The following is a 14,532-nucleotide window of genomic DNA, read 5'->3' on the forward strand; positions in this document are numbered from 1 at the left end:
CTGAGATTCCCTCAGCCCTTATATATTTCCAACAATCCTTCTTGGCCACCACTTTTTTAGAGCATTTACTATTGATTTGGTTTATATTTCAGGTCTTTGTGTATCTATTTGTCTTTCAAGTGTTCTACAGTATAAAGTACACACTCATGTTATGATTCTAAGCAGTGTATTTAGCCTTTCTGCTCTGCTTGCTAATTTTGGTTTTTCTTAAATTAGGAACAACAAAACCATATCCTGCTGATATTGTAGTTCAGTTCAAGGATGTATACGCATTGATGGGCCAAAATGTGACTTTAGAGTGTTTTGCACTTGGCAAGTGAGTATGCTCACAGATTTCATTAATGTATGTAGAGTTTAAATCTTGTATTGTTAGGAAATAAATGTTTAGCTATAAACATAGAGTAAATTGCCTTTTAAGTGTTGTGGACCATTAGCTCTTGTTATCTTCTGTTTAAGTCCTGTTCCTGATATCCGATGGCGAAAAGTCCTAGAACCGATGCCAAGCACAGCTGAGATCAGCACCTCTGGAGCTGTCCTCAAGATCTTCAATATTCAGCTAGAAGATGAAGGCATATATGAATGCGAGGCTGAGAACAATAGAGGAAAGGATAAACACCAGGCAAGAATCTATGTTCAAGGTAGATACATTGTTTTAATTTTCCACACATTTAATCAATATCTTATTTAAAACCATTTTCTCACTTGAAAAAACTAGCATAAAATGATTAAGCTTAAAAATAGTAATGTGTATTACATTGTGAAAAACGATGAAATATTTATCCTTATGTCTAACTAAGTCACAAAAATGAGTAGAGAAGTTAGGAATTTATGCCTCTGGTATTATAGGAACATGAATGGATCAATAGTAGTGTTCTTGATAATTTTGTGAAAATACAACTCATATGGCTTGTTGACTTTCTTCAGACTCTTTTTTATTTGTAGAAGAACCTATGCATTATGACATAGTTTAAGCCAGTGATTCACAAACTTTACCATGTTTTAAGATCATCTGGAGGGCTTTTTTTAAAGACACAAATTGCTGGTTCTCATGCTCAAGAGTTTCAGAGTTAGAAGGTCTATCTGGGGTGTGAGAGTTTGTATTTATAAAAAATTCTTAGGAGATGTTGATCCTACTTGTCGAGGAGCCACTCTTAGAGAATCACTGGTCTAAGGAAAGTTTTTCTTTGATACAATTTTTTGATATAAGTATTTAATTGAAATAAGCTTTATTTGGGAGGAGAGAATATAGTTTCTCAGAACCTAGATGCCCATCAGCAGATGAATGGATAAGGAAGCTGTGGTACATATACACCATGGAATTTTACTCAGCCGTCAAAAAGAATTCATTTGAACCAGTCCTAATGAGATGGATGAAACTGGAGCCCCTTATACAGAGTGAAGTAAGCCAGAAAGATAAAGAACATTACAGCATACTAACACATATATATGGAATTTAGAAAGATGGTAACGATAACCCTATATGCAAAACAGAAAAAGAGACACAGAAATACAGAACAGACTTTTGAACTCTGTGGGAGAAGGTGAGGGTGGGATGTTTCAAAAGAACAGCATGTATACTATCTATGGTGAAACAGATCACCAGCCCAGGTGGGATGCATGAGACAAGTGCTCCGGCCTGGTGCACTGGGAAGACCCAGAGGAATCGGGTGGAGAGGGAGATGGGAGGGGGGATCGGGATGGGGAATAAGTGTAAATCTATGGCTGATTCATATCAATGTATGACAAAACCCACTGAAATGTTGTGAAGTAATTAGCCTCCAACTAATAAAAAAATTAAAAAAAAAAAAAAACTTTACATCCTGAAATCCTCCCTACAATGTTCTCCAATGTGAAATTTGCAGGTCACACCTGAATAAACATCTAAGGCTTCAACGAGGTCATTCACTGAAAGAATGCATGTACACAGAGTGCATCCTCAGAGGCAGACACAGTAGGAGCCTTCTGGCAGAAGAGTTAAATAAAGGAGATATTTTGCCCTTGAGGAGTTCATACTCTAGTCATACCATATAAAAAAACCTCCAAATTTATATAGTCATACACAGTCAAATAAATATATACCCCTACATGTATATAATTATAAAGAAAATTGTGAGTACAATATGGGGAATTACATATGATATTTGTAAAGCATTTGTTAAAGGGGTGCCTTAGTCTCATCAAAGGATAAATGATAGGAAAAACTAGGATAATGCCTGAGCTGAACTGGAATACCAGTAGACTAAAGGGTACTGTGGCAGTGTCAAGACCAACCCTTACCTCCTACCCCTAGACCCCAGGCCTCTGTCTATACAGGAATGAAGTAAGCATCTCCAATGACCCAGCACATGCAGCCTCATCACCACCATCTCATAATGTCCACTAGGATTAGGATTATTTTAACTTTCACCTTGTGCATTTCGTTTGCCTTAAGAAGCCCTTGGACCCCAGGGCCGTCTTATGGGCTATACTTTAATACCCACACAGCTCTGCACCTTTCCTACTCAGACTCTATATTCTCTTCATTCCTAACTTCTGAAGTCCTTATAATATGCCTCTAGAACACATAGTCCACCATTATCAGAATCCCCTATATCCGTAACTTCTTTGCACATTCCCTTTAGTCTTTGCTGTAACTGACACTGTTTCTCCTGCAGACCACTCAAGCAGTGGCTGAATTTTCTTTCACAACCCTCGTCCCCAGGTGTGACTTGTACACTTGTCCTCCTTGATCTTTATTGCCATTGCTAGACTATCTTTCTTTTCCTTTAATCATCTAGTCTATAATCCTATGTTACCAAAAGTACAATCCCTTTACAAGCTCAAGTTTAAGTGTTTAAACTCTGATCACCACCTTTCAAATTTCAATACCCAGATTCCTACAATCCTTTTAATCTACCAGCAATTATAATCAGTTAGTCGTACTCTGTTTTAACGTCTTCTCACTTTCCCTAACTTGGCCATCTCTTTCCTAAATCTGGGTTCAATCATTATCATTTCCCTGTACACCAGCTTAGCTCACTCATCTCTCTCCACTTTGTCTTGCTATTTTGGCAAAGAGTAATACTGGAAAACTCTGGCTCTCTGCCCTAGTGTCAGAACTAAGGAACTTGAATATGACTTGAAATGAGCACTACCAAGTTGATTAGCCTATGTCTAGTTAAACATCACAACTTCACTAACTGTAAATAGGCCCTTAATGTTGCCTGGCAGCTAGACTATTTTTACCCAGATTTACTTACTCTCTCATTTTATTAGATGACCATATCATGCCTTCATGGTTTCCTTTAAACCCACAGTAATTCCTTTTTAACCTTCCTCTCAGCTAATAACTTGGCTTCCTATTTTACAGAGAAAATGCTAGTAATTAAATTAGAACTCTCACAAACTTCTGTTTTGTTTCTACTAACACTTGTATTTCCAGCCTTATCTCTTTTTACTCTAGAGTCAGCTGTTCTCTGAGGACAGCACCTCCACTTGTGCACTGGACTCTATTCCTCTTACACAATATATTGAAACGTAATTCTTTCAGACCTTAAATATCATTCTAAAAGATTTACAAGATCAGTTATTTTAGTGTTATTTATGAATCAGCTTTCCAACAAAACATGGTTCACAAATAGAAAAACAATTATAAATTGAATTAGAATTACCTTGTCTCTAATAATGTAAAGTTTACCTACAGACCTGTATATAACTTCAATGATTCTATCATTTATTCTAAAACTCAGAGAGTATCTGATGTATTCTCCAGAAGAAAGTCAACTAAGTCTAATATTTGTCATCTTGAGTTGATGATGAATGTTGAGACTTGCATTTGCATTTACAATGTTCTTTACTTTTTAGCATTTCCTGAGTGGGTGGAACACATCAATGACACAGAGGTGGATATAGGCAGTGATCTCTACTGGCCTTGTGTGGCCACAGGGAAGCCCATTCCTACCATCCGATGGCTGAAGAATGGATATTCGGTATGTGTGTTCAAGTGCTTTGCAGTTCTTAAGCCTATGTTCAGGTAACATTTCCTATAATCCCGGGAAAAATTAGCAGGAGTGGCATGTAGGCCCTGAAATATAAAAGTTTCCTTTAAAAAACAACAACAACAAAAAAGTGAACATAAAGTGTCTTTTTTCAGCTTAACCAGTTTTCTGTAATCTTATGTCTACCTTCTCTCTCTCTCTCCTTATTGTTTCCTTTGTTCCACTTCCCCCTTCTTCCTTTGCATCCATCTCCACTACCTGATATTGTCCTCTTTTTCTTACCACTGTTTCCCTGACCCCACAGAAACAGAGGTAAGAGTGAAGGTCCTACCTTTAGCCCTGGGGACAAGTAGCAGCAGTGGGGTCCTTCTCTACCTTCCCACTGTAATCTCTCAGCTGAGCCGAGAGGGAAAAGGTGGACTCTCTGCTCTGTAGGATGAATAGAACAAGAGCCACTGGGCGTGGTAAGTGGGTTTTACTTCCCCATACCATGGAAACCCCACTCCACTTGACTTAGTTAATTAACAGTGGGGGAAAAATAACGTACTTAATTTGGAATACAACCAAGCCCAAACCCAAATGAAAGCATTTCTGTTAAAGTTTTTCAAGGAGACATGTTTTACTTTGTGTTCTTTCCAGTATCATAGAGGGGAATTGAGGCTGTATGACGTGACCTTTGAAAATGCTGGCATGTACCAGTGCATAGCTGAAAACACACATGGAGCGATTTATGCAAATGCCGAATTGAAGATCTTGGGTCAGTATCACTTTTTGTTTCTGTCAATAATCAACAAGAAAGCAATACATTAAAAAGTGTCTTGGGTTCTCTAGATTATATTTAATTTCATATTACTTTCTTGAATTAAAAGTTTCTTGAATTAGAAATTAAGCATTTCTAAAATGTGGTTTGTATTAAAATGGCATTATTTTCCTTTCATTGAAGAATAGTAAATAAATTGGAAGCAATATAGAATATAGAGGTTTTTAAAATGTTTTTAATGGTAAAGCAAACTTTACACATATCAATTTTTACAAGTCTTGCTTTCTCCTATGTCTGGGCAACTAAACACTGCCAGAACCTCACATAGTACATATGCCCCCTCAATGCCTGTGAGGCAGCCTCAGGGAGTCTTTGGCACTTAATAGCTTTATCAGTCCCTGGGTTTCATATCCTACAATCGCTGTTCAAAACCTTCAGCACATTCCTCAGTCCCCTTACCCCACACTGAGTTTCTTCTTTATGAAAATTGAAAATCATGGAGATAAAATGTTTCAATTTCCTACCCCTCATTCAAAACTATCTGAATCTTTACTACACTTGTCCTTTAGATACTCTTTATCCAGAGGATGATGTACATGTCCTCTTGTCCAAAAATAATCCCTTTACATCTGTACTCAACGCACATCCCTTCTCTTGTGTGTGTATGTGTGTATGTGAGTGTGTGAATGTGTGTATGCATATCTCTCAAGATGCTTCTCTTTCGGGTCATGTTTTCCTCTTGAATTCTCCTCTCCTTTGTGTTTAGTGACTTGATGCTGATACCTCCTATATTATTCCTTCTTGATCACTTCATTTTCTCCTGTTCATCCCTTCCTTTGCCCAGTTGGAAATCTTGCTCTCTTCCAGAGTTGCATTCCTCTGGCTGCATTCCACTTTCTTTCTCATTCTTTCACATATTCTATAGTATTATTCCTGAATTATTATTATTTTGAAATTAAAATTATCCTGGATGATATCTTCTTCTCCCATTAACTGTCAATGACCCCTTAATGTATATCTCTGGGTCAGAATTTTATCCTCAGCTTCTGTCTCAGTATGAAAAACTTCTTAGCAGAAATGGTCATCTGGGTAAATTCAGAGATATCCAAAACTTAGCATGTCTGAAATTAAAGTCATTAATTCTCATTCATCCACATATTTTCCTCTTGAAATATTAGTGTTCTAAAGAATGAAACGATCCATTACATTCTTTTCCCCTATTACATCTATTAAATTTCTCATTTTTACCCTATAAGTCTTTCTGAGATTTTTTTACATTCTTATTTTCATTACAACTACCTTAAATAACACCTTACTATATCATGCCTTTTTCATACTACTTGAAGTGGCTATCATTGAGTTTAGTTATATTTTAAGTAATTAATCCAGATGGGCAGGCTTCCTCTTCGGGATATGATTATATATAAAGGAGAAAAGATAAAGCAATAACTCAGTGCAGCCTATTTGATTTTTGCTATACCAAAGGGCAGTTCTTTAAAACAGTTGTACCACTACAAATTGAGTGACTCTAAAAGAACATGAAAGGCAGTGAAATAATAATAAGAAAGTATTAAAGAAAACTATCTTTTAAAAGAGTTGAGGCCTTCTTAATTTTAACTTTCCTGATTCTTCTTAAATTTTGAGGATCATATTCCATTTCTTCCCCTTAAAGTCAAAATTCCTTGCTAATATATTCAATCTAGCTTCTTTGGATATCAAGAAGATGTTTACGCTTAGGCTTCGTACTGTATCACTTTGGTGAAAAGTACAAAGAAATCATTTTGACTTTTAGAGACGATATGAGGTGAGTTTCAATTATTTCTCAAATGTAAACCCTTTTTTTTCTGTTGTAATTTCTTCTTTTTTAAAAAATTAGTTTATTATTTTTTAATTGGAGGATAACTACTTTACAATATTGTGATGGTTTTTGCAACACGTAAACATAAATTGGCATACATGTGTACCCCCCCATTCTGAGCCCCCGTCCCACCTCGTTCTCCATCCTATCCCTCTGGGTTTTCCCAGAGCACCAGCTTTGGGTGACTGTGATTGTTATACATTACAAGATGATAAGAAAATGCAACAGTTCAGATTGAAAGATCTCTTTGTCTTCAAGTCTAAAGTCTTCCAATCATTTAATGTCTATTTTTTTTTCATTTAATGTCTATTAATGTAGTAATTAAGCAAAGTGAGCATTTTGAGATTGAGATCAATTCCTGGGCATCTTTATATTTGTTTCAATCTATTTTTTGCTTATTGCCTGTAGAAATGGTGTTTCTCATTCTTCTTTCCTGAGTTATTTAGTTAACTTTTATTTATCTACCAAATGATTATTCAGTACTTCTGCTGTACCATATATTAGTCTATAATAAGCTCAATAAAGAGAAAAGAGAATATACATACATAAATATGTGTGTATATATATATATATATATACACATGTATATGTATATATACACATATATATGAACATAGTCTAGATTCTGTCACTAGAAATTCAAATATTACATAAGCATGAAATCATTCTAATGACTGGACAAAAGCAACTATTTTATTAAAACTAAACTGATTCAAGAAAAATTCTCATTTTATAGATGAATTTAGGCTTTTTAAATATAATTCTATTATATTTTCTCTCATTTTACAAACAATATGTTACCCATAATATTTATTGAACCTAGACAGAATACCACATGCTGTGTTAGGTATACAACACAAGTTGGTTGTTTACTTATATATTTATTGCCAATTATAAAACACAAATTAAAAGAATAATGGAATAACCTAAATCTTTTCCATAAGAAATGTGTTCCTCAGAGTATGTTCCTCACTTCCGAGAAGTACTGAGTTTCAGGTTCACCCCAGACCTACTGAGATCTCAGCAGCATTTTTACCAAGATCCTCCGATGGTTCTGACGCTCAGATAAAATTTGAGAATCATGGAACTAGATGATGAAACACCAAGACCTGGATAAAGATAGACTTAGACTTAGAAAAAGCTGTAGAAAGGACAGTTACAGATGACTGGGGTATGTAGAAATAGAAAGAAGGAATTCCCCCAGACTCTGGGGGAAGATGAAGAGATTGAGAAATGAGCTACATGTGGGGACACTAAAGAAAGTGAGATATCATTAAGTGGTTCTAGGCTCTAACCTGTTTTCACAATTATTATTCTATACTTTGAGGTAAGGAGATGTATCATGTACTCCTCAGTTAATTAAAAATATCATCCCCATAGCTGTTTGTAGGTTGGTCTTAAAGGCAGGGGTCTCTGTTTATTAAAGCATCTCACAGTAACTGCACACAGTTGGTGCTCAATAAATGTTTGTATAATGACGGAGGAGTCATATAGTTTACTGAAAAGAGCAAGCTTGTGAATCAGTTGGAACTAGATTCAAATGTAACTCCCACCTGATAACCTTTGCCTGTGGCACCTTTGGCAAGTTACATAATCTTAACAGATATTAGTTTTCTCACTTGTAAACTAGAGACTGTTCAAAGTGTGGTTAAAGAATACTAATTATAAATATGTGTCAGTATTAATAATGGTGCTCCATTTCCTCCAGCCTCTCACTTAACTTCTGTTTTGCAATTGAGTCAAGAAAATTGAATTAGATGTTACCTTAAAAATTATACAGCATTTGTGGAGCCCATTATACAGAGTGAAGTAAGCCAGAAAGATAAAGAACATTACAGCATACTAACACATATATATGGAATTTAGAAAGGTGATAACGATAACCCTATATGCAAAACAGAAAAAGAGACACAGAAATACAGAACAGACTTTTGAACTTTGTGGGAGAATGTGAGGGCGGGATATTTCGAAAGAACAGCATGTATACTATCTATGGTGAAACAGATCACCAGCCCAGGTGGGATGCATGAGACAAGTGCTCCGGCCTGGTGCACTGGGAAGACCCAGAGGAATCGGGTGGAGAGGGAGGTGGGAGGGGGGATCGGGATTGGGAATACATGTAAATCCATGGCTGATTCATATCAATGTATGACAAAACCCACTGGAAAAAAATAATAATAATAAAAAAAAAAAGAAAAAAAAATTATACAGCATTTGACTGCAACTAAAATTTATAATAATCCAGTTATCACCAAGAATTGCATATTTATAATGGGCAAGATTTGATAAATAAAATATACCTTAGTGAAGCTATTAAAGCAAAGAAAAACTACTAGTGTTATGTATGGACTGTCTGTTGGTCATAGTGGGTGATATTTGGTGAGAGTAATCCTTTCTGGCTTCCCAAGTGGCTCAGCGGTAAAGAATCCACCTGCCAATGCAGGAGACCCAGGTTTGATCCCCTGAAGAAGGAAATGGCAACCCACTCCAGTATTCTTGACTGGGAAACCCCATGGACAGAGAATCCTGGTGGGCTACAGTCCATGGGGTCACAAAAAATCAGACACAATAACCAACAGCAACAATCCTTTCTATTGATTATTAATCAAAAGGAAAGAAAAAGTGCTATAGTATAGAAGAATTTTTTTCTTTTGAGCAAAAATAAAGAAAATAACTAGTTCTTTCTTTTTAGCTTTGGCTCCAACTTTTGAAATGAATCCTATGAAGAAAAAGATCCTGGCTGCTAAAGGAGGACGGGTTATAATTGAATGCAAACCTAAAGCTGCACCCAAACCAAAATTTTTATGGAGTAAAGGCACAGAGCGGCTTGTCAATAGCAGCAGGTTAGTCTGGAATGCAGTTCAGTATTTGGAAAAGTTTGTTTTGTAAAGAACCTCTTTTCACATTCATAATGTAAATGTTTTTGTTCTAACTTTTCTCCACAGATGATATCACAGTTCTAAGGTAAACCGAAATAGTTACCCATCATTGTCCCTATCTATTATAAACATTTAAACATCTACAAATATAAGGATATTCTAAAAGTGAGGCCCAGAGATTTGTGATAAATTGCCCAAGGCCTCAAAAATAATTAACAATGGGAAATAAAACAGAATCTAATTTTTTCCCTAACAAGCACATCTATAGCCATTTATATTTGATTTAATTTTATGTGATTAGTCTATTCAACATTTCAGTGGGGAAATAAAAGGTGATTTCAAAGTACAAGTCACCTCTTCCCATCTTCCAAAGTGAACAGGAACTTCTAATCTTCCTAACTACCTATCAGTATCTTAGAGGCTTTGGGATAAAACATAAAGTATATGGCTTGCATAGATTATTTGCATAAAAGCCAAACTGAATGGTTTTTATAAGTTTCCCAGAAGCTATGGTTATATTGAGTAATAAAGTATGGGGAGAAGCAAGTCACGTTGGGAAATAAGAGAAGTGGGATATGAAGGTTGCAGAGCAAGAAATATTTCAGTCAGGGGAGTGTAGTATGTGCAAAGGCCCCATGGCAGAGGGCAGAGGATGTATAAAGACTGTAAGAACTAAAATCAGTGTGGCTGTCTTTAGAGGAAAATGAAGTGTTATGGGATGACACAAAGTAAGCTAGATGATCAGCAATGTTTTTTGTGCTGAGGGACTTGGCTTCATCTACTAGTAATGGAAATCTGTCAAAAGGCTTAAATAAGGGAGGGAAAAAAAAGTAGCTTTTGCTTTAAAAAATATTCTGGCAAAGTGTAAAATATATCCAATAAAGAATGTAAGATGGATGCTACCATCTCTATTTTTATATACCTAAAGCCTGGAAAGGTTTAAGTAACCTTCTGAAAATGGGTGAAATGATCTCTAAGCTAGAACTTTGAACTTGTGCCATGTTGATATGGAATGAGCATATTCCTCTTGTTAGGATAATAGCAGGTATGACTGTGTATATGACAGAAATGGAGTGGGAAGGGGTACACAGGGACAGCAGCTGCTTCCCAGAACACATTAACTTTTATAGTTAATATGTTTGACTAAGAGTTATTAAGACTTTAACAAAATGATACCTGAAGAATTAGTGTTAAAGGGAAAGTTAATTTGTGCAATATAGCGTTGAAACTTTAGCAATCAGACAATGAATGATACAGACTGTAATCAGAAGGTAGTTCCATTCTCAGGTATTCACTACTACAACAGCCTCGGGCATGGCATTCACTATTGGCTGCACCATTAGCTCTCTCTCCTTAATGAAAAAAATCTTGCTCTGATTCCTATGAGGACTCATGCCATAGGCCTCTGCAACCACGGATTTCTCAGAACCATGCTTCATGGATTATACTGAGATAATTTTGGCAACAAGTGACTAATTTATTAAAGACTTTGTGGTTCCTGGCTTCTGTGACTGTTTATCTATATCATATTTTCTGAAAATAAGAGATATATTTCACTTGTACGTGAAATCTAAAATATGCCACAAGTGAACTTGTTTACAAAACAGAAACAGACTCACAGACATAGAGAGAGACTTGTGGTTGCCAAGGAGGAGGAGGTTAGAGGAGGGATGGGTTGGGAGTTTGGGATTAGTAGATGCAAACTATTATATACAGACTGGATAAACAACAAGGTCCTACTGTAAAGCACAGAATAGTCAATATCCTGTATAAACCATAATGGAAAACAACTTTAAAGATTTATAAAATAAAGTAAAAATCCAGGGACAGATAATCCAATAATGACTCTAAGTTCAAACATTATATAATAAAGTTATATAATAATATATAAAGTATTAATATATGTAATATAAATTATGTATGATATATCATAATATATGTGATATTAATATCATATTAACTAGATGTAAAAGTTATAAGAAATGAGTTTTTGGTCTCCTGGCTCTAAGGAAGAGGCAGACAGGCAGAGGGAATAGATTTAAGTTCTGTTAGTATGAAAGATTTAGTTTACATTCATAGAAGAATTTCCTAAGTAGTAATTTATACAGAAGCTTTTACTAAGGAAAGTTTTACAATATCTTTGTTTGAAAGTTTCTAAAAATAAAATATGTTTGTATTTCTTTGTAACTGTGGAAATACCAGTCTGTTCTAACTTCCAAGTCCGAAGTCCTGAGGTCACATTCCTGGCAGATCTGGACTCATATCTTTCAGGCTTGTGACTGGTCTAAGTCTGTCTCACAGTGGTTTAAAAATCATTTTACAGTTGTGCGTAGAGAGACACTGCTTCAGTCAGACTCCATGTAGTTCATACATTCAAAATCAGGTTGTGTGAATGCCTCTTCATTGTTCCATGTCTCCCTCCTTAAGGAGTTTCTGGAAAATAGTATTTTTTGTTTTGTTTTTTCCTAATGAATATATACGTTAATCGATATGTTACCTAGTTAGAGACAGGGCCAAAAACAAAGCAGATAAAAATTCCTGACATCTAATGCAAAGATAGATTAATAAGTAAAACTGAAGTATTTTTCTGATGAAATATGTATTAGGAAGAAAAATTCTGGGAACAGGGATAGCATGAGGAATGCCAGGACAGTAGCAGAGTCTTTTGTGCCTGTGTGTATGTCATAATATCTAGAATTATCAGGCAAAGTTTACTGAAAGTGCCACTGTGGAAAACCCTGAAGAATGTAGGAAACGAACTGTGAAATTGTATTGGACCTGAGAAGACAATCTGAGGACTGTGGCCCCTACTGTGCATGAGGTGGAAAAGTCACTGGAGGGTCCTGTGACATCAGTGAGCCAGAGAGTGATGTGATATTAGTTATATGACATATATCTTCATGTCTGGCTGACATGTGGGAAAGGAGACTGTAGAGAGACAAGGATGGCAGCAGGAAGATAGGATTACTGTGATAGTCCAAGAAAAAGATGAAGATTGCTTTCCAAAACAATTTGATGTTGGGAAAGAATGTTCTAAACAAAGGCTAGAATGTTTACTCTTTAAAAAGTCTCTGTCAAGCAATTTATCTAAAATGTTAATGATACAAAGACATTAGTGTTTTTAATCTAATATATAGAATAATAGCATATTTCATTAAATTGATTTTGTGAAGTATATATATTTTTTCATTTCATAGAGTACTCATTTGGGAAGATGGCAGCTTGGAAATCAATAACATTACAAGGAGTGATGGAGGTGTCTATACATGCTTTGTAGAAAATAATAAAGGGAAGGCTAATAGCACTGGGACTCTTGTTATCACAGGTAAGAAAACATTTGATTAATTTTACATTTTTTTTAAAGTTTAACAATGCTTAGTTTCTAATGTGCCATAAGACGTGATTCTGTACTAAGTTTATAAGACAATTCATGTATTGATGCTTCCATTTCAAAAGCCTTCTGGGAAAATCTCTTGCTTGATGAAACTGTTCCTAGAATTTGATTTGTAGACTTCTTACTCCTTTGCCCAGGGATTTCAATTATACTGATTTTTATTTTGTAATATACTGGATAATATGGTGTCTCCTAATTTTTTGAATTGTGCTTTACTCCTTTATTTAAAAATATATAGATCCCACACGAATTATATTGGCCCCAATTAACGCTGATATCACCGTTGGAGAAAATGCTACCATGCAGTGTGCTGCTTCCTCTGATCCTGCCCTGGATCTGACATTTGTTTGGTCCTTCAATGGTTATGTGATCGACTTTAACAAAGAGAACATTCATTACCAGCGGAATTTTATGGTACGTGTTTTATTTATGGCCTGTCCTTATTTTCATCTTATTAACATTCTGACATCCCTCATGTGCCTGCATGGGAATTTTTATTACTAAATCATATACCTGAGACTGAAAAACAGGCAAAATCTTTTTCATGGGCCTCCTTGAATTAATCGTAGTATTCCTGAACCTTGCTAAACATGACTGGCCCTGAGGATTTTGGTAATGAGCCACCAGGGAAGCTGAACAAAACTGGAGTGGGCGGCCTATCCCTTCTTCAGTGGATCTTCCTGATCCAGGAATCAAATCGTGGTCTCCTGCACTGCAGGCGGATTCTTTACCAGCTGACTACCAGGGAAGCCCTCATTATGTCCATTTTCTCTTTATTGTAATACAATTTTTATAAGAATGTGCACTCTACCTCATTGTATCTGTACTTTGGGTTCTAAGTGACTTCATTTCAAAGGAGGTAAGAAACAGAATTTAGCCTTTGTTATAATGACGATTTTAAGTCATTTTTTTTCCTTGAGGGTAAGATATAGACAAAATATATACATGGAAAGGTTTGAAGAAGTAGTTCATGTGATTTTTAAAGGTCTAAATGGCTGTATTTTAAGAATAGGAAGCATGGTGATGTCATTGTATAGAAACAAAGAAAATAGAGGAAAAGGAGGGGGAAGTAATGCAGGAATAACAACTTCTATAGGAACACCCTTGGTTGCACTGATAAGGCTCCTTAAATTGTGATGAATTTAAAGTGCAAATTGATCACTGCTCCTGTCAGACTGTTCTCTAGGAAGACAATCATTTAGAAGCCTAAAGATCTAGCTAGACCATATGCTTACTTAAGAAAACATCAATTCTACTTTTAGAAGTCAATTATAATAAATTTGAACTAACTCAGTATAGTATTTAAGATTTTTCAAGTCCTATGAAATCTGAAGTTTGATACATACCTCTTATAATATTATGCTTTCAAATTTGCTGCTGCTGCTAAGTCGCTTCAGTCGTGTCTGACTCTGTGTGACCCCACAGACGGCAGCCCACCAGGCTCCTCTGTCCCTGGGATTCTCCAGGCGAGAACACTGGAGTGGGTTGCCATTTCCTTCTCCAATGCATGCACGCATGCTAAGTCACTTCAGTCGTGTCCAAACTCTGTGACTCCATAGACGGCAGCTCACCAGGCTCCTCTGTCCACAGGATTCTCTAGGCAAGAATACTGGAGTGGGTTGCCATTTCCTTCTACATTCAAACTAACTATCCTTAAAAAATTC

At 35.9% G+C, this 14,532-nt stretch overlaps 1 protein-coding gene across 2 annotated transcripts in view; it reads left to right on the plus strand.

The window, feature by feature from the left end:
* Positions 1 to 14,532, plus strand: part of CNTN1 (contactin 1) — a 390,272-nt gene that overhangs the window by 250,810 nt on the left and 124,930 nt on the right. For both annotated transcript variants that reach the window (XM_043447015.1, XM_043447014.1), the window contains 7 exons: positions 217 to 316; positions 457 to 638; positions 3,844 to 3,968; positions 4,617 to 4,734; positions 9,288 to 9,438; positions 12,672 to 12,799; positions 13,107 to 13,282. In XM_043447015.1, the coding sequence (XP_043302950.1) occupies positions 217 to 316; positions 457 to 638; positions 3,844 to 3,968; positions 4,617 to 4,734; positions 9,288 to 9,438; positions 12,672 to 12,799; positions 13,107 to 13,282 (980 nt within the window). The remainder of the gene's footprint in view (positions 1 to 216; positions 317 to 456; positions 639 to 3,843; positions 3,969 to 4,616; positions 4,735 to 9,287; positions 9,439 to 12,671; positions 12,800 to 13,106; positions 13,283 to 14,532) is intronic.

Source organism: Cervus canadensis, chromosome 25 (genome assembly GCF_019320065.1).
Source record: "Cervus canadensis isolate Bull #8, Minnesota chromosome 25, ASM1932006v1, whole genome shotgun sequence".
Taxonomy (NCBI): domain Eukaryota; kingdom Metazoa; phylum Chordata; class Mammalia; order Artiodactyla; family Cervidae; genus Cervus; species Cervus canadensis.